The following is an 18,825-nucleotide window of genomic DNA, read 5'->3' as shown; positions in this document are numbered from 1 at the left end:
TTACGGAGAGCCTTCCTGTATGTTTTGAGATTATCTTGCCAGACTAGATGAGATTCTTCCAGTTTAGTGGCACGCTATTTGCGTTCAGATTTACGTGCCTCTTGCTTTAATTTACAAGTCTGGTGCTAGCCTTCTTTGTTTAATTGTCTTCTTTTTCAGAGGTGCAATAGAGTCTAGAGTTGTCCGTAATGAGCCTGTAATACTATCAACAAGATGGTCTATTTGTGAGGGGCTAAAGGAAGCAGACAAGTCCTCTGTTACAGTTAGACATGGCATTGAATTCAATGCTGAAGGAATCACTTCCTTAAATTTGGCTACAGCACTATCAGATAAATATCTGCTGTAGAAGTTTCTACACAAAGGATTATAGTCCAGTAGTATGAACTCAAAGGTTATTAAAAAATGGTCAGACAGAAGAGGATTCTGTGGAAAGACTATTAGATTATCAATTTTAATGCCATATGAGAGAACAAGATCAAGAGTGTGGTTCAGACAATGAGTCGGTTTATTTACACTTTGACAAAAGCCAATTGAGTCTAATAAAGAGATAAACGCAGTACTAAGACTATCATTGTGGTGGTCCACATGAATGTTAAAATCACCTACAATAATTACTTTATCTTTTTTAAGGATCAAGCCTGATGCAAATTCTGCAAATTCAGATAAAAATTCAGAATAAGGACCAGGAGCTCGATATACTGTAACAAATAAAATTGGCTGCGATGTTTTCCAGGTTGGGTGAGTGAGGCTAAGAACAAGGCTTTCAAATGAATTCTAATTTAGTTTAGGTTTAGGATTTATTAATAGACTTGAGTCAAATATAGCTCCAACTCCACTACCTCGACCAGTACTTCGAGGAACATGAGTATTATAATGACTCGGAGGACTGGATTCATTTAAGCTAACATATTCATCCTCCTGCAGCCAGGTTTCAGTGAGACAGAACAAATCAATATCATAATCAGATATTAATTCATTGACTAAGACAGATTCTTCTGTTTGTTTTATCTTTAAATAATGTAGGTGGACGGGGGACAGACACAGTCTCTATACTAAAGGACTGGGTGGGCAGCTGCTCTAATGGAGGCACAGAGAAGCATGTAAGACTGCAGCTCTGCTTCCTGGTCTCAACTCTGGGTTGTCGACATGATTTTGGTCAGCTAATAAACTTGGCCATATTTCTAGATATGAGAGCTGCTCCATCCAAAGTGGGATGGATGCCGTCTCTCCTAAGCAGACCAGGTTTTCCCCAGAAAGGTGTCTAATTGTCTATGAAGCCCACATCGTTTGCTGGACACCACCTCGACAGCCAGCGGTGAAATGACGACATGCGGCTAAACATGTCATCATGTTTAGTCCGACATCGTTTTGGCGTATTCACACACCGATGAAACATTAATTTTAGTGACCTCCGATCGGCGTAACCGGGTGTCATTACCGCCGACGTGAATAACAATCTTACTGTATTTACGCTTATCTTTAGCCAGCAGTTTCAAAAAAAGATTCGATGTCGCCCGCTCTGGCCCCCGGGATGCATTTAACTACGGCCCCCGGTGTCGCTAACTTCACGTTTCGGACTATGGAGCTGCCAATGACCAGAGTTGGCCTCTCAGCGGGTGTGCTGCAGCAATTAGGCTTGGGCCAAAGTAAAAGTTTTCAAGCCGATTTAATATTAGGATAAAGGTGATAATACAGAATTTTACCACAAGGTTTGCACAAGACTCAGGTGCTCCTGACTGGAGAATAATGAAAGCCATGAATAAAAGTGGATTATCAGTTATTAGTGTTAATGCTACAGTGCCCTCTGCTCTGCTCACCTAAACATATTTTCGTATATTTTTCACATCAGCGATTATCTACATATCTCTACACTATCACAAACAGGTCTCTCTAACCACAATCCGATAGTTTTACCAGTTTCTGCTAGTCACATTAACTAGCCTAGCTATAGCAATAGCAAATAGCTATAGCTTCTCTCTCCTCTCCTCTCTCCTCTACTGCTCTCACTTCTCCTCCTCTCTCCTGCCCGGTGTGCCAACATGTTCAGTTACTCCTCGTCCTCCTTTAACGATAACGGTACTTAATAAATTTAATTTATTTGTAGCTTTGGAGGCGAGGCTCAGTGATTTAGAGGCATGGTACTGCACCACTGAACAGTCAGTAGTTGCTATAGTTAGCCAGTCCCCTGTAGCCGGTGCGGTACCACCGAAGGTAGCTTCAGCTAGCCCTCCCCCTGCAGTTCCGAGCAGCTGGGAGGCTGGGTGACTGTCCGAAAGGTACACCACCAACCACTCCATGTTTCTAACAGCTTTTCCCTGCTCAGCGACACACCCACTGAGAGGCCAACTCTGGTCATTGGCAGCTCCATTTTACGAAACATGAAGTGGCTATAGTTAAATGCATCCCAGGGGCCAGATCGGGTGACATTGAGTCTAATTTAAAACTGCTAGCTAAAGATAAACGTAGATACAGTAAGATTGTTATTCACGTCGGCGGTAACGACACCCGGTTACGCCAATCAGAGGTCACTAAAATGTTCAATTGGTGTGTGCATACGCCAAAACGATGTCGGACTGTGTAGTTTTCTCTGGGCCTCTGCCCAATGTGACCACTGATGACATGTATAGACGCATGTCGTCATTCCACCGCTGGCTGTCGAGGTGGTGTCCAGCAAACGATGCGGGCTTCATAGATAACACTGGGGAACACAATTTTTGATGAGTTAGGTCTGACAGCTGTTTTTAACTAATTTTTGGGTGCAGAATCCAAATCTGATCTCAGTTTTTCTCTATCACGTCAAGTTTTTGCTATAGGCTCCTGTTTTCTTAAAAAAATATGAAAAATACTGTACTTAACCGATATGTGCTTGTTTGTTGAATCCTTGTGAATGTCAAAATCTGCATCATTGCTGTCACTGCGTTCTTCAACATCACTCAGATCTTCTAGAGGAGGTAGTTGTTCGAAAACTGGCACTGGAATTTCAGCTGAATGAGGCATTGGTCTTATAGCTGAAGGTAGATGAGGATATTCTATTTTACTTTTATTTTTCTTGTTAAATCACTAAACAAAAGTAACAGTGCAATGATCTTTTCGCTCTTGCCAAACCATGGGGATACCAAATGCCAACCTTTCACGTGTTCCTTTGGTCCACATCCATAAACTCTCAACACACTGCTTGCACACTTTGTGAGGCCCATGGCTTGTCTTAATCACAGAGTTTTACTTTAAAATATGCAAAATATGCTTGTTTGACAAATGCACTGATGTTTGCTTTCCTCTGACTTGGAATTGTGAAACTACCACAAATATAGCAAAAGGAGTCAGGGTTATTTAGGCATTTACGACGAGAAGTAGCAGGAGCAGACATGATCTGGAACAAAGGAAATATATACCTATGTAAATAAAACACTACGATGGAATAGTTACAAGCTTTGAAAACTACAAAAACAACAAAAAACGAATTAGAACTGTAATAGTAAATTTAATGTCTTTGTTTCGATCACTGGAGACGCACAGCCTCTCCCTTCTTCACCCAGGACACCAGCTCCCCCCTCCTTAAACAAAAGGCATCCAGCTCCTTTGTCTCTGTCAATAGTGACACCTAGCCTTTCCTTTGCAAAGAAAATAAAAACCTTGTTGGCCGGCAGAAGTCTTTATTTCATTTTTCACCAGCAGCAGAGTAAAATTTCCACAACAATTTGGTGCCAGAGGTGGGATCCCTCGAGTGATCGTCTGGGATGGGACGCGAACAGTGACAGGCCTTCCTGGAAGAAAAACTTTCAGCCTCCAACCTCAAAATCCTCTTCTGAGAAGGGAGGACTGACCGCAAACGCCCCAGATCATCGCCGCTGGGATTTTCCACGGACATAATTCGGCAGAATTCATCTGGTGAGCACTGAAATATTGACATTTAATTATTATTTTTTCTCTTCCTTTAATATTTGGTTTAGAAGTTGCATAAATAATATTTCCGCTCTCATGTATCCACAATTGGTCTGCCTTTTCCGCTTGTGGCCTGAACGAAGCCGACAGGTCTTTTCACTTCTCTCCTTAAACGAAGTGACCAGGATCTTTAATTACTTATATCCTTAAAATAAGTGATTTGCCTTTTCCGCTTGTGGTATAAACGAAGCGGCCAGGTCTTTTCACTTCTCTCCTTAAACGAAGTGACCAGGATCTTGAATTACTTGTATCCTTAAAAGAAGTAATTTACTTTTTTCATTTGTAGTATAAACTAAACGACCAGGTCTTTAATCACCTATATCCTTAAACGAAGTGATTTGTTTTTTTTGCTTGTAACATAAGCAACCCTTTACAGAGACGTCTGTAACTGTATTGTAATAGTTGTGCACAACCTCCATTTGAGATGGGGAATAAAAGCTCTGCTGAGGTTGAACCTCTAGAGTGGATGTTCTGAGGCGGAAGAATGGGGATAAAAGTTAAAATATTTAAATGTCTGGAGTTTGGATTCCCAAAATCGGGATCCCTCTTTGCAGACCAAGAACACACCAGTGGTTGAGAATCCAAATTAAAAGAGGTATGGGGACCTTTTGAAAACCCAATTTCTGTTGCTGTTTGGTTGTTCAAGGTCTGTGAAGCTGGAGTCCCAAAGAAGTTGATGCTACCCGATTTTTCAATTTAAAAAGAAAAACAGAAGAAAAAAGAATAAAAATCAGAGTGGAAAAATAAGGTTTCTGTGAGGAAAATTAGAAGATATGGAAGGTCAAAAAGAATGTTTTCAAATGTGGAAAGGGGAGACAGAAACAACTCCCGTTTACACACTGAAAAAAGTGACTTTTTGCTGTAGTAAACTCTATTAGAGTAACTGTCATAATTTCTTGTACCTTGTATTTTTAAAATTCAGTGAGAACTAGTGTTTTAAGTAAAATTAAACATTGTATTAACGTAATACATTAACTATAGGGGAAGAGTACGTTTTACTTTTGTTTTCCTCATACTATTTAAATGATTAATAGTTTTATGTACCTAAACCTAGAAATACTACATAAACTTTACTCTGAAAGTGTAGCATTTTGAAACGCAAGCACAGTGCATGCGTACAATACAACAGGACTGGCACTGCTCCTCCGGACGTTACAGGATCACAGAGCAAGGTGTAGCACGTACAGCTATGTACAACAGTCATCTGCAGGTAAGTTGTTACCGTTCTGTTTTAAAGTTGTGATAACATATAGGTCCGCATGTACTTTGATAGTTTGACGCACGATATGTTACTGTTCATAAGTTCATTTAAAGTTAGCATAACGCTACATTAGTCCGGGCTGGCTGTAAGTGGGAGGGCCGCATTAACGTACACACGTTTACTGACAGAGACAGAGGTCTCTGAGAGCACCAGCTTGTTAATACAAAGGGACTTTCTTTGACAAGAAGATAGTTAGAACGGCTAGTAGCATGGCTGTGCCGTGCGTTGTGTAGCCCACAGCAACTTCGTGATGTGCGGACAGAGGAAGAGGAACTTTTTGAAGACTGCTTGGTATAGCATGATTTTAATAATTTAAAAATAAATTGAATGACACAAGTTGATCTAATGTTCAAGTTAAGAGGAAAGCAAATAATGGAACAGAGATATTCTTGTATTCATTCTTCCCTGATAATGAAGTCACTTTGAATGATTCATGAATTCTATTATTTGTTTCTTAATAACATTCTTCTTTTCTGTTGTACGTTGTTTGCTGGAAGACAGCCGGAGTGATGTCAGTAACCACATCCTTAAAATACTCGTCGTCCATGGTGTTGATGAGGATCCAGTCGATGTTAGACACCTTAAGCTGTTCATTTTTAATTGATTCTGTTGATTTTATTTCATTAATGTTTTAATTGCATTCTTGAAAGTGCACTAGTCTAGAGGACTGGTTTAAATGTTGAAACTCCACTTCAGAGTGCAGGTTTGTAAGATTTTAATTGCATATTTGAGAAGTGACTATGTTACCAGATCTATGTTGGATGTGGTGTATAATGTGTAATACTGTGTATTTGCTCTTTACCAGTAATACCAACCTTTCACTAGTACGATACAAATTTGGATATTTTTCTTAAAAAAAATATACTTAGTCTTAGTTCAAATATATTCTATATTATTAACTATCTAATTGCAAGTTTTTTACTCCATATTTGAAAAGCACTATTCTAGATATGTACTGTATGTACAAAAGTATTGGGACACCTGCACAATCTAATGCTATTGACAGTAGCGGTTTTAGGTACGGGCGGGACAGGGCCGCCGCCCAGGGCGCCATTACGTGGGGGGGCGCACGAGCGCTTGGAAGAGAAAAAAAAAAAAAAAAAAAAAAAAAAAAAAACTTTTGTATCATATCGCTGCAATCGGCACATTGGCGCCCCCTAACTGCAGGCGCCCTGCCTTGCTTGCTGAGAAGGTGCCATCCACAGAAGCACGCCATCCCGGGGCGCACGGACGGCCATGAGGGCGCACGAGAAAATGTTCGCCTCGGGGGGGGGGTTTCGCCCAGGGCGCAAATGTGGCCAGGACCGGCGCTGGCTATTGACAGTGACAGTGTTCCTAATATTTAGGCACAATAGTGTATATTAGATGTAGTGTATACTGTGTAATACTGTCTGTTTGTTCTTTTTATGTCAGTCATGCCAATGGTAAATTTATGGCTGCCCTATAAAAGTTTGGGCAAATCAATCCACAATAGTAGTGGATTTACCTTAATGGTACTTGTTTGTTGAACTGTTTAAAATGAAAAATAAACACTTTAATTGCATTGTAATTTAGTTGGGTAATATGCGATAGATAGAAAATAAATGCATAGAGTATTGGTTAAATTTATTGAGTAACATTTATCAAAAGAAAAAGAAAACTGGCAATGATTACCTAATTTTAGTGAGTAATGTAACGTAATGCAACCAAGTAAATTAAAATGCCAAACACAAGAAAATAATTAAAATCTACTAAATTACAGTAGTACAGCAAATACTACAGATATATAAAATTTACTTAAAATTTTGAGGAAAATGATGTTTCTGTCTATGAAAAACAAGTAGACTTTACTTAATTTGTTTAAATAAATGTAACTTAAAACTTGGATGTAATTAAGTAAATGTTACTTAATATCTTCACAACTGTTATGTTTTACGGTAAGTAAATTTTACTTGATACTGGCAAATGAGTGTTACTTGATATTGCAGCATTAAATTTTACTTAAATAATTTGCGTGCAAATACTTACAATATATTTTTTAAGTAAATCTTATGAGTTATTTTTTTCAGTGCAGGCGAAAACCTTGAAACAAAAGAAATGCAAATTTCACACACACAAAGAACACCACACTCGCAGATTTCTTGTTTGTTTCCACAGTTGGCAGCTTTGAAGCTGGATCCAGACCTTGATGGCAGCCCACCATTTCATCCCTGAGCTCAACCACCAAACAACAATGCAACCACCCAGCAAGAGAAAGGAAACAGACTCCACCATGCCACAACAAACAACAAGTTCAGGAGCAGCTCATTGTGCCTTTGATGTGCCAGCTCCACCACAGGATCCTACAACGAGACCCCCTTCTCCAATAGCACTAGGGATGCACCGAAAATTCGGCCACCAAAAATGTCCCAAAAGTGCATTTTCTGTTTTCGGTGAAGTGGCTGAATAGTAAGGCCGAATAGTGGCGTGACGCAATTGATGCAATGAAACAACGTACATCATACACTGCTCTTTAGCGGAGCTATAGACTTCTCTCTAAACTACGGCATCTCACACATGCGAGGTGCGTTCAATGACCGTCGGAATGACTATAATGCGTTCACGAACGTGGGAAAAATGGAAATTCAACGGAAATATAATAAAACTAAATAGTATTTATTTCAAGAACAAATTAACAGTGATTTAAACAACATGGGCTTTCTAACATAAATGAAATAATAATTATACTAACTGGAAATTCTACTGGAATATTTGAAGGCTATTAAATAAACATTTACTTTCTTTGAAAAAACATGTCTACAAATTTATTCTAGGCTATTTATGCAATAGTAAAAAAAATAGTGAAAAATTTAACAACCGCATTTCATATTCGGTTTTCGGTATTCAGCCAACCATTTAATTTTTATTCGGTTTTGGTTTCGGCCGAAAATGTTCATATCGGCGCATCCCTAAATAGCACATAGACTGCGTCATCCAAAGCAAAATGCAGCCTTCAACATGCCCATGGTTGAAGCATCTGGATCAGAAGGTACAACACTGGTTTTCCGCCCATGGACTTCTGCTGACATCACAGCAGCTTCACAACACCCGCCCAACACAACATCATCAGAGGTATTCAACACCTACAGTGGCCTTCAACTACCTGATGGATTAAACAACATTCTACATGTATGGGGAATTCATCTTTGTAACTGTTTCTTAAGTGGACTAAAACCAGACACTGCATCAGCTGTTAAAAGTTCCTGCATTGGATGGAATGATGCACGCCTGTCAGAACTTCACAGACACGCCACACATGCCCATGACACAATCATGGACAGAAAAATCATGAACAGAGAGGAAAAGGATGTGGTCGACACAAATTCAAAAGAAAAACTCCACATGATTCTTGTTTCCTCTGTGGTCAACGTGGACATTGGAAACGTGACTGTCCCAAAAAAATTAATTAATCGAGCCAGGTGGACAAGTTGGACTGAATGGTTAAGGGTTGCCGGAGAGGTAGGACTCCTGCTGATAAGCCAAACCAACTTGTGAAAGCCGAAGAAGGTACTGCACCACACACACATACTGAGCAGATTAATACACAACCTATAGAGAACTCAGAAAACAGACATGCAATTGCTCAAACATATGTTCAATACACATCTGATCATTATAAGAAGTTTCCACAACATACATTGACCATTGAAGAACAGAATGTTACATTCTTAGTTGACTCAGGAGCCACAAACTCTGTGATAAATATAAATATATATAAAATATATATTTATATTTAAAACCAAAAATGATTGGAGATTATGTGTACTCTGTTGGTTCATCAGGTCAAACAATTAGAAAGAACATTACTATCTCACTCAAATGTGCGGATGGGCCAGATACAAGCTTCAAACATGCATTTTTGCTCCAAAAGTCTGTCCCATCAACCTGATGGGCAGAGACTTGATGTGCAAATTAAGTCTTTGTCTGATCTCAACCCCAGAAGGTGTCTGAAGTTCACAGACTATCTGATCTGGAGCCAAATTTTTCACACTCCTTTGTTTACCACACCCAAGACCTACAATATGCATATCAATGGAAATTGCAGCCATCAACTGCATCTGAGCTTCTCACTTTAGCTAGAAAAACAGTTTCAACAGCTGCAGTAGATTTCACAACATTAAAGGATATGCATTGTACCTCTCACATGTCACCAAGACCTGATGAGCCATATGAGGAAGGTTGGTTGAGAGAGAGATTTGATAATCTCACACTGACACACATTTATTGGACACAACATAAATGTACTATATCAGTCTCTCTCACACCAGCTCAACGTGATATGTACACCATAGAACATTGAGTCCCACACATCACACTTACAAAAACACACACCAGACAATTGGGAAGATTTGGGAACATTTATAAAAATATGTCAGCGCGCAGCCGATTGGCAAGAAACATCTGATCGATCTATTTTTTTTCACCTACACTGCAGTGTTACTCTAAGAGTTTACCATCTGATGTGCACACTCAAAGAACAATCCAGCTGCTACCTAAAAGCGCTTCTAAATTTTTGTTTGTTTGTTTGTCTGTCTTTTCCTTTTTGTCTGTTGAAGAACAAGCTACAGCTATTACAGCCCTACAGGAAGTCCGTAAGACACTGTGGGCTGTTAGTAAGTATGATGTTGGCCTCATTAAAGACTATAAACCTGTTGTCATTACTCCCAAATCAGACTTTAGACCTTGCAAGACTCAATATCCACTTGAAACAAGGAGCCATCAATGGCATAACACCAGTCTTTGAGTCTCTTAAAGCAGCAGGAGTAATTATTCCCTGTGACTCTCCAGTGTGCACACCTTTGTTATGCAATGTTTTCAACCCTGTCACTCTCTTTCCCACACCAGACGATGGACAAGAACATAACTGTGTTGCTATCCTCCAACAGGTCTGAGACTGGATCTACAAGAAACTCCATTAACTAACCCTGATTTGGTTGTTTTTTGTAGGTGGATCTCTTTCCCGTGAGTTGGATTTGTTGTTGTCACTAAACATGAAACTCTTATCCCAGGTTCACTCCCCTCTCACTATTCATACTAACAACTCAGATTCTGTCTCTCTAGGAAACGCAAAAAGAGCTGCACTCCAAACTCACCACTCTTGATCCTTTGATTGTTTCAACTCTGGTCTCTATTTCCAGTTTTCTCTTACAGCAATAATGCCAGTGTGGTGGAGACCCGATAACAAACATTTCTTTCCTCACTTTGCAAATTGACACATGGATGTCATGTGTCAAAAGGGGGGATATTTTCTCAACTTCCACATCACTTCATGACTTCCAGCCTGGTGACTGAGTGGTGATGAAAGAATTCAGAAGGAAATTCTCCAAACGTTGGCGAGGTCCATTCCAGGTGCTCCTGACAAAGCATACTGTGAAGATCGCTGAGAGAGCAACGTGGGTTCACACCAGCCACTGCAGGAAGGTCCCTGAACGAGGGCAATGCGAGGACGGACAATGCGGAGATGGACAACGCAAGGACGAACGAGTGCGAGGAGAGGACGCAACATGAGGAATAACTCCATGAATTCAACAACCACCAACTAGACATCAGAATTACCTTTTCCCACTGGACTACACCATGCATCACCGGATCCTGATGCTATCACATTGGACCAGAGATGTATAAAGTACTGGAGTTAAGGAGTGGAGTAGAAGTACAAGTGCTATATCAAAAAACTTACTTGAGTAGAAGTTGTTCTTTAAACACCATACTTAAGTGAAAGTACTAAAGTATTCAAAATGTTTAGTACTTAAGTATTGCAAGTAGAAGTATGTAAAAAATTGCTACTCAAGTACTGAAAGTAAAAGTACAAGTACAAGTACTGTTGTTTATATTATTTCAAATATTTATTAAGGCACAACTTCTAATGTTACAGTGTTACAATGTTCATGGTAGAGTTCTATGATTTCCCATGGTCTGTGAATGCGTCTGAATGAATGCAGAGCAAGGGGACTGGAAAGCAGGTGAGAGAGCGCGTGCCTGGGTGCATCAGGTGTATGAAGTACAGCGCACGAGCGAGGTTGATGTGTGAGACCGGGACTGTTGTGTTATTTTTTTTGGCGTGGTTACGGTCGACAGTCACCGAGTCCTGGAACCAAACCGTTCAGCAATAAATGCAGGTTTATTCGATATCGCCTCGTCATTCATCACGTGTCCGGCTGTACGCTACAATAGTAACGAGTAACGATTCAGCACATGAAAAATGTATCGGAGTAAAAGTATTAAATTCATCAAAAATATGTAGTGCAGTAAAAGTGGAAGTTGGGGAAAAAAATAATACTCAAAAAGTACAGATACTGCATTTTAGTACAGTACTTAAGTAGTTCCACTTCGTTACTATACATCTCTGCATTGGACCATGCTGACAAAAGCTTACAACTACAAACCTGCTAAAACCGTCACTCCGACAGAAGGACAAAGTGCAACCTTCACCTGCACTGTTTACCCTGAAATTTGACAATCATGTCAAATCAACTGATGCAGACACATATTGGTGTGGATATCAATATCCAAGCTCTGATATGTACAGACAACTAATAGTCATAGTCAGTGGGCCACCAGAGCTATATGACACCCCACTTAACATGCTGTCAGATGTTAGAGCTGCCTCACCAACCCTTGAGATAGACTATCACCTAGACGACTTTAACATCGCTGATCACAAAGACGACACAGCTTATAGTTAGTTGATGATTTGCTGCTGCTGTGCATCTGTGTCTCTCTATTCTCTATCACAGGTTCCACTGCTACTGTAATCATTTTATCATTCATCGTAATTCATTGTCATTTTATCAGTCATTGTAATTGTACAATATGTTTGTGTTGATTTGTTCTGTACACGTGACATCTATTATTACACCTCTGTCCGTCCTGGGAGAGGGATCCCTCCTCTGTAGCTCTTCCTGAGGTTTATTCCACCTTTTTTCCCTGTTAAAAGGGTTTTTTGTGGGCAAGTTTTTCCTCACTCGAACCAAGGGTCTAAGGACAGAGGGTGTCACTCCCTGTACAGATTGTAAAGCCCTCCGAGGCAAATGTACTTTGTGACTTTGGGCTATACAATTTTTTCCCCCTTGTTTTTATTCTAATCTTTTTTCCTTCCTCTTCCAAACAACTCACATGACAACGCCCATGACAACTCCCATTTTAAAATCCATGCAAATTAATGTGTCGGATAATTCAGTTGCGCCTCTCCCTTCTTCATCCAGGACACCAGCTCCCCCCTCCTTAAACAAAAGGCATCCAGCTCCTTTGTCTCTGTCAATAGTGACACCTAGACTCAAACTTTGCACCTACAGTCGTGGTCAAAAGTTTACATACACTTGAACATAATGTCATGGCTGTCTTGAGTTTAGTTATTTCAACAACTCTCATTTTTATCTGATAGAGTGATTGGAACAGATACTTCTTTGTCACAAAAAACATTTTTGAAGTTTGGTTCTTTTATGACTTTATTATGGGTCAACTGAAAATGTGACCAAATCTGCTGGGTCAAAAATATACATACAGCAATGTTAATATTTGGTTACATGTCCCTTGGCCATTTTCACTTCAATTAAGTGCTTTTAGTAGCCATCCACAAGCTTCTGGCAAGGTTCTGGTTGAATCTTTGACCACTCCTGACAAAATTGGTGCAGTTCAGTTAAATTTGTTGGCTTTCTGACATGGACTTGTTTTTTCAGCATTGTCCACATGTTCTGAATGGGGTTTAAGTCAGGACTTTGCTTAGCTTTCTTCCTATTGGGAGCTGCACACATCTCTCACCGCACCGTCTCAATTGTGACGGCACAAACAAGTTGCCATGTATCTGTAGATGATTTTTTTTTCAAATTGTTCCCCAGTTGGACACCTTTCTGGGGAAAACCTGGTCTGATTAGGAGAGATGGCATCCATCCCACTTTGGATGGAGCAGCTCTCATATCTAGAAACATGGCCAAGTTTATTAGTCGACCAAAACCGTGACAACCCAGAGTTGAGACCAGGAAGCAGAGCTGCAGTCTCACATGCTTCTCTGTGCCTCCATTAGAGCAGCTGCCCACCCAGTCCTTTCATTAGAGCAGCTGCCCACCCAGTCCTTTAGTATAGAGACTGTGTCTATCCCCGGTCCACCTACATTATTTAAAGATAAAACAAACAGAAGAGGAGTTCATCATAAAAACATAAATCAACAGTCCAAAATAAGAGAATTAAATGTGGACTCCTGAATATCAGGTCTTTGTCATCTAAAGGTGTCTTAGTCAATGAATTAATATCTGATTATGATATTGATTTATTTTGTCTCACTGAAACCTGGCTGCAGGAGGATGAATATGTTAGCTTAAATGAATCCACTCCTCCAAGTCATTATAATACTCATATACCTCAAAGTACCGGTCCAGGTGGTGAAGTTGGAGCCATATTTGACTCAAGTCTATTAATAAATCCTAAACTAAATTAGAATTCATTTGAAAGCCTTGTTCTTAGCCTTACTCACCCAACCTGGAAAACATTACAGCCAATTTTATTTGTTACAGTATATCTTGCTCCAGGTCCTTACTCTGAATTTTTATCTGAATTTGCAGAATTTGCATCAGGCTTGATCCTTAAAACAGATAAAGTAATTATTGTAGGTGATTTTAATATTCAGGTGGACAACCACAATGATAGTCTTAGTACTGTGTTTATCTCTTTATTAGATTCAATCGGCTTCTGTCAGAGTGTAAATAAACCAGCTCATTGTCTGAACCAGATCTTGATCTTGTTCTCTCATATGGCATTGAAATCGACCATCTAATAGTCTTTCCACAGAATCCTCTTCTATCTGACCATTTTTTAATAACCTTTGGGTTCATATTACTGGACTATAAGCCTTTTTGGCACAAACCCCTACAGCAGATGTTTATCTGATAGTGCTGTAGCCAGATTTAAGGAAGTGATTCCTTCAGTATTGAATCCAATGCCATCAGTCATCTCAATGCAGCAGAGGACTTTTCTGCTTCCTTTAGCCCAGGGGTGGGTAAACCTTTTGACTTGCGGGCCACATTGGGTTCTAAAATTTGCCAGAGGGGCCGGGCCAGGACCTCATAGTAGTACAGGCTCATTACAGACAACTCTAGACTCTATTGCACCTCTCGAAAAGATAATTAAACAAAAAGAGGTTAGCACCATGTTATAGCCAGCAGACTCGTACCTTAAAGCAAAGACTTCAGCACTTCCTTCTTTATCGAATACAATTATTGAGTGTGCCTGAAAGCGCACACTATGTTATCCACTGCACTTATTCTTATTATTGAGTGTGCCTGAAAGAGCACACTCTTTAAAACATCTCGGGCTTATTGAGTGTGCCTGAAAGAGCACACTATACGTTATCCACCGCGCTTATTCTGCTTATACTTATTCTTACGCCCTTTTTTTGGCTCGCTTCTCCTCCCAGAGTTTTTGTCGCACACACACAAAACGGGTATCAAAACGACCGACTCGGCCGGGAATCAACTGCTATGACGAAAAGTTCCGGCAAACGGTTTTGCCAAAAATCGCCAAAAACCATGCCAAAAAATGAATGGGTGTGTATTGCCAGAACTTTCGAGAGCTAGAGTGCGTGATGTCATCGCTAGAGTGGAGAGGAGAGACAACGATCAGTGAAAAAATAAAACGTATTCGACTACCATGGCCTCAAATGCACCACTACAGACACGATTTATACATAGAAATGTAGGAAAATTTGTCGTCTCACTCATATTCGCCTGCTAAAGCTGTCAGATATATAGTTTTGGCGGAAGACGCAAAGATGCGGCAGCAACACCCACCACAGCCCCATAGACTGCCATGTTAAAAAGGTGGGACATTTTCTGGAGGAAAGCAGAAGTAACGCTTCTCTGAATTGCTCCCAAGGGCACATTTCTACAACACAAAATACCTATGTAGACGTTCAGGAAGGGCACAGGATGCTCCCAGTTATGTCGGTTCAATGATTGGAAATACGGTTTGGCCAGCAATCCTTCCTGTTCGAGGGAAGGTCTCAGCATTTTCTCTCTGTATCTGTCAGCATTTCTAACTGACATTCTAACAGGTGCAGTAACTGCTCTCCTGATTAGAGTTGGTTCTGGTTGCTTGGCAACCTCAAGCCTGCCTGGAGGAGGAGAGGGGGGAGGGGCCAGCAGGCAGAAGCCAGCAGGCAGAAGCTGAGCGGCAGCCATTTTAGCAGTTATTGGCACTTCATTTGAACTTATCTGTCTAAAATGGCAGACAGAGACAGCAGAGTAAAGACATGGTATTTCCTAACATTAGCGGCCAATGCTAAAATTAATGCTAATTAACATTAGCCACTAGGTATGCTAATGTTAACATGCTAATGCTAAAATGCTATTGAAAGTAGTATTCTGTAAACTACTCGGTGTCAATGATGTATGGGGGAGAGTCACGGGCCAGAGTCACGCACACTCAAAATTTCTTTAGAAATTTTGTAGTTTTTCGTCAACTTATTCTTCCGCCCTTTTTTTGTCTCGGTACTCCTCCCAGAGTTTTTGTCGCACATACACAAAACGGGTATCAAAACGTGCGGCTCGGCCGGGAATCGAAGTGGGGGCTATTTTCAAAATAAGAGTCAGAAGGCAGAAGCCAGCAGGCAGAAGCCCAGCGGCGGCCATTTTAGCAGTTATTGGCACTTCATTTGAACTTGTCTGTCTAAAATTACAGTGTCAGTAATAATGTATGGGGGCGACGGGGCCAGAGTCAGGCACACTCAAAATTTCTTTCGAAATTTTCTAGTCTGTCTTTATTATCAGAATATGTACCACAGTCCTTTAAAGTAGCTGTAATTAAACCTCTTCTTAAAAAGCCCACTCTAGACCCAGAGGTTTTAGCCAATTACAGACCGATGTCAAACCTTCCCTTTCTCTCTAAGATACTTGAGAAAGCTGTAGCTAATCAGCTGTGTGACTTTCTCCATAAGAACAGTTTTTTTGAGGATTTTCAGTCAGGATTTAGAGTGCATCATAGCACAGAGACCGCACCAGGCAAAGTTACAAATGACCTCCTAATGCATCAGACAAAGGACTCATAAAACGCATAAAAGGAACCGCCCTAAACCGGTTTAAGACGTATTTCTTAGATCGATCTCAGTTTGTTTACGTCAATGCTGAATCCTCCATGCATACCAAAGTTTGTCACGGAAATAATTTTCATTGTTATGCCGATGACACCCAATTATATTTATCAATGAAGCCTGATGAAACCAATCAGTTAACTAAACGCAAAGAATGCCTTAAGGATATAAAAAGTTAGACGAGCTACAATTTTCTGACGTTAAATTCAGACAAAACTGAAGTTCTTGTAATTGGACCCAAACACCTTAGAAACTCTCTTTCTAGAGACAGTTACTTTAGACGGGATCACCCTGGCCTCCAGCTCCACTGTAAAGAATCTTGGAGTTGTTTTTGATCAGGACTTGTCCTTTAATGTCCACATAAACCAAATTTCGAGGACTGCACTCTTCCACTTAACATCGCCAAAATCAGACTCATCGTGTCTCAAGTGGATGCAGAAAAACTAGTCCACGCATGTGTTACTTTTAGGCTGGACTATTGTAACTTTTTGTTAACAGACTGCTCCAATAAGTTTCTTAGGACTTTGCAGCTAATTCAGAATGCTGCTGCACGTGTTTTGACAGAAACCAAGATCAGAGATCACATCTCTCCCATTTTGGCTTCCTTGCATTGGCTACCTGTTAAATCTAGAATAGAATTTAAAATTCTTCTCCGTACATACAAAGCTCTTCATGGTCAGGCACCAGCATATCTAAAATAGCTCATAGTACCTTACTACCCCTCTAGGCTCGCTTTCTTCTAGTCTGTGTGTCTCTGTGTCTCTGTGTCTCTGTGTCTCTGTGTCTCTGTGTCTCTGTGTCTCTGTGTCTCTCTCTCTCTCTCTCTCTCTCTCTCTCTCTCTCTCTCTCTCTCTCTCACACACACACACACAGCTACTGTAATCATTTTATCATTCATTGTAATTCATTGTAATTTTACCATTCATTGTAATTGTACAATATGTTGATTTGTTCTGTACACTGTGACATCTATTGCACATCTGTCCGTCCTGGGAGAGGGTTTTTTGTGGGCAGGGTTTTCCTCACTCGAACTGAGGGTCTAAGGACAGAGGGTGTCACTCCCTATACAGATTGTAAAGCCCTCAGAGGCAAAATGTGTTTTATGAATTTGGGCTATACAAATAAAATTTGATTTGATTTGTAATGCTGCTGCAGGGCAAAAAGGAGTGGTTCAAAACGAGGCTCGTCACTGCCAAAGCCATACTTCCTACTCGATTGGTACTATACATGTAATGAGTTAACAATCTAATTGTCTTCTCATCTCTGCTAAGAAGGCTATTTCAATCATCAGGAAAGTTTCAGGAAAACAAACAAACAAGAAAACAAGGTGGGTAGCTACCTTTTTAACATAGAAAACAGAAGTAATAGGAGTGACAGGAGTGCCACTTGTCATAAACAGTGTTATAAGAGTTATATTGAAAAGGAAAACTGCTGCATGTACTGCAGATAGAGCTATTAGTACTATAGCAACCACTCTAGATGTTAATAATACTTGTCACTTTTTGATTTGCCAGGACAGGTATGGACAAATTTCCAGTCCGTCAGTCAGTTTGCACAAATTCACATTGGTTTAAGCTCACGCACCTGACCAGCAAAACTGTAAGCTGCCCCGACCCAAGCAGCAGTATTTAGTTAATTTGTCATCTATTTAGTCACCTCTATTCCTGCAAGGCTGCCAGAGAACGGTCTGTCCAACAGACGGGGTTTGTAGGTGAGGACTGTGGTGCCTTTGAGAACGATGGCGTTGGTATCCAGACATGATGAGTCCTCCACGACCACAAACTCTGTGCCTGAAGACCAAACAATGTAACATTGCGGAAATAAAAAAAAAAAAAAAAAAAATCAGTAAAATATATATACATTTTATATATTTTTTCTATATATTTCTTATTTATGTGTATTTTTCTTACTACAAGTCACATTGAATTAAATATTTAATAAAATAGGCTTGCTGACTAAACCAAACCTGGGAGTTTATTTAGGGTGTTTCCTAAACTGAAGTGAATGAAGTGGTACTGTATGGTGTTTAAAATGGTTGCTAAATCGTTGATATTGTATGTGGTTATTAGGGTGTTCTGGATGGTTATTACATGCTAATCAGAGTGTTCCAAGCGTGACGTTAATGAATATTTGTTACAGTGTGATGCAGAGGTCTACTGTGTGGTTTCTAGTAACCTTGGAACATGTGCCATCCAGCTTGTTGATAGCATTACTGGCATTGTTTTTCTCTGCAAGGGGTTAGAAAACTGTCTAGACCATCACTGGTACCGATCTACTTATCAATGATATTGCTGGAGTGCATACAAACAGCCCAAAGGGTACTAAAAGACAATACCTAGCTGCCATTTAAAAAGCAATTAAGAAGTATCTGCTGTCATACCACTAGACTACAGAGCAGGTTCTTTCCTCAAACTGTGACTCCTTAACCCATCCTCTGCAATAAGTATATGACATATGACATTCTTCAGAGATGTGCTACATCCTCTGGTCTGTATGTTTGTGTAGAAGGATTCATACTGCAGCA

At 40.2% G+C, this 18,825-nt stretch overlaps 1 protein-coding gene across 4 annotated transcripts in view; it reads right to left on the bottom strand.

The window, feature by feature from the left end:
- Nucleotides 1-18,825, bottom strand: part of vps13d (vacuolar protein sorting 13 homolog D) — a 143,620-nt gene that overhangs the window by 84,852 nt on the left and 39,943 nt on the right. For all 4 annotated transcript variants that reach the window (XM_027279634.1, XM_027279626.1, XM_027279623.1 and 1 more), the window contains exon 32: nt 17,958-18,091. In XM_027279634.1, coding sequence (XP_027135435.1) covers nt 17,958-18,091 — 134 coding nt within the window. The remainder of the gene's footprint in view (nt 1-17,957; nt 18,092-18,825) is intronic.

The sequence above is a fragment of the Larimichthys crocea genome, chromosome I (assembly GCF_000972845.2).
Source record: "Larimichthys crocea isolate SSNF chromosome I, L_crocea_2.0, whole genome shotgun sequence".
Taxonomy (NCBI): domain Eukaryota; kingdom Metazoa; phylum Chordata; class Actinopteri; family Sciaenidae; genus Larimichthys; species Larimichthys crocea.
The sequence above is the reverse complement of the archived record's forward strand: the minus strand, read 5'-3'. Positions and strand labels throughout refer to the sequence as shown.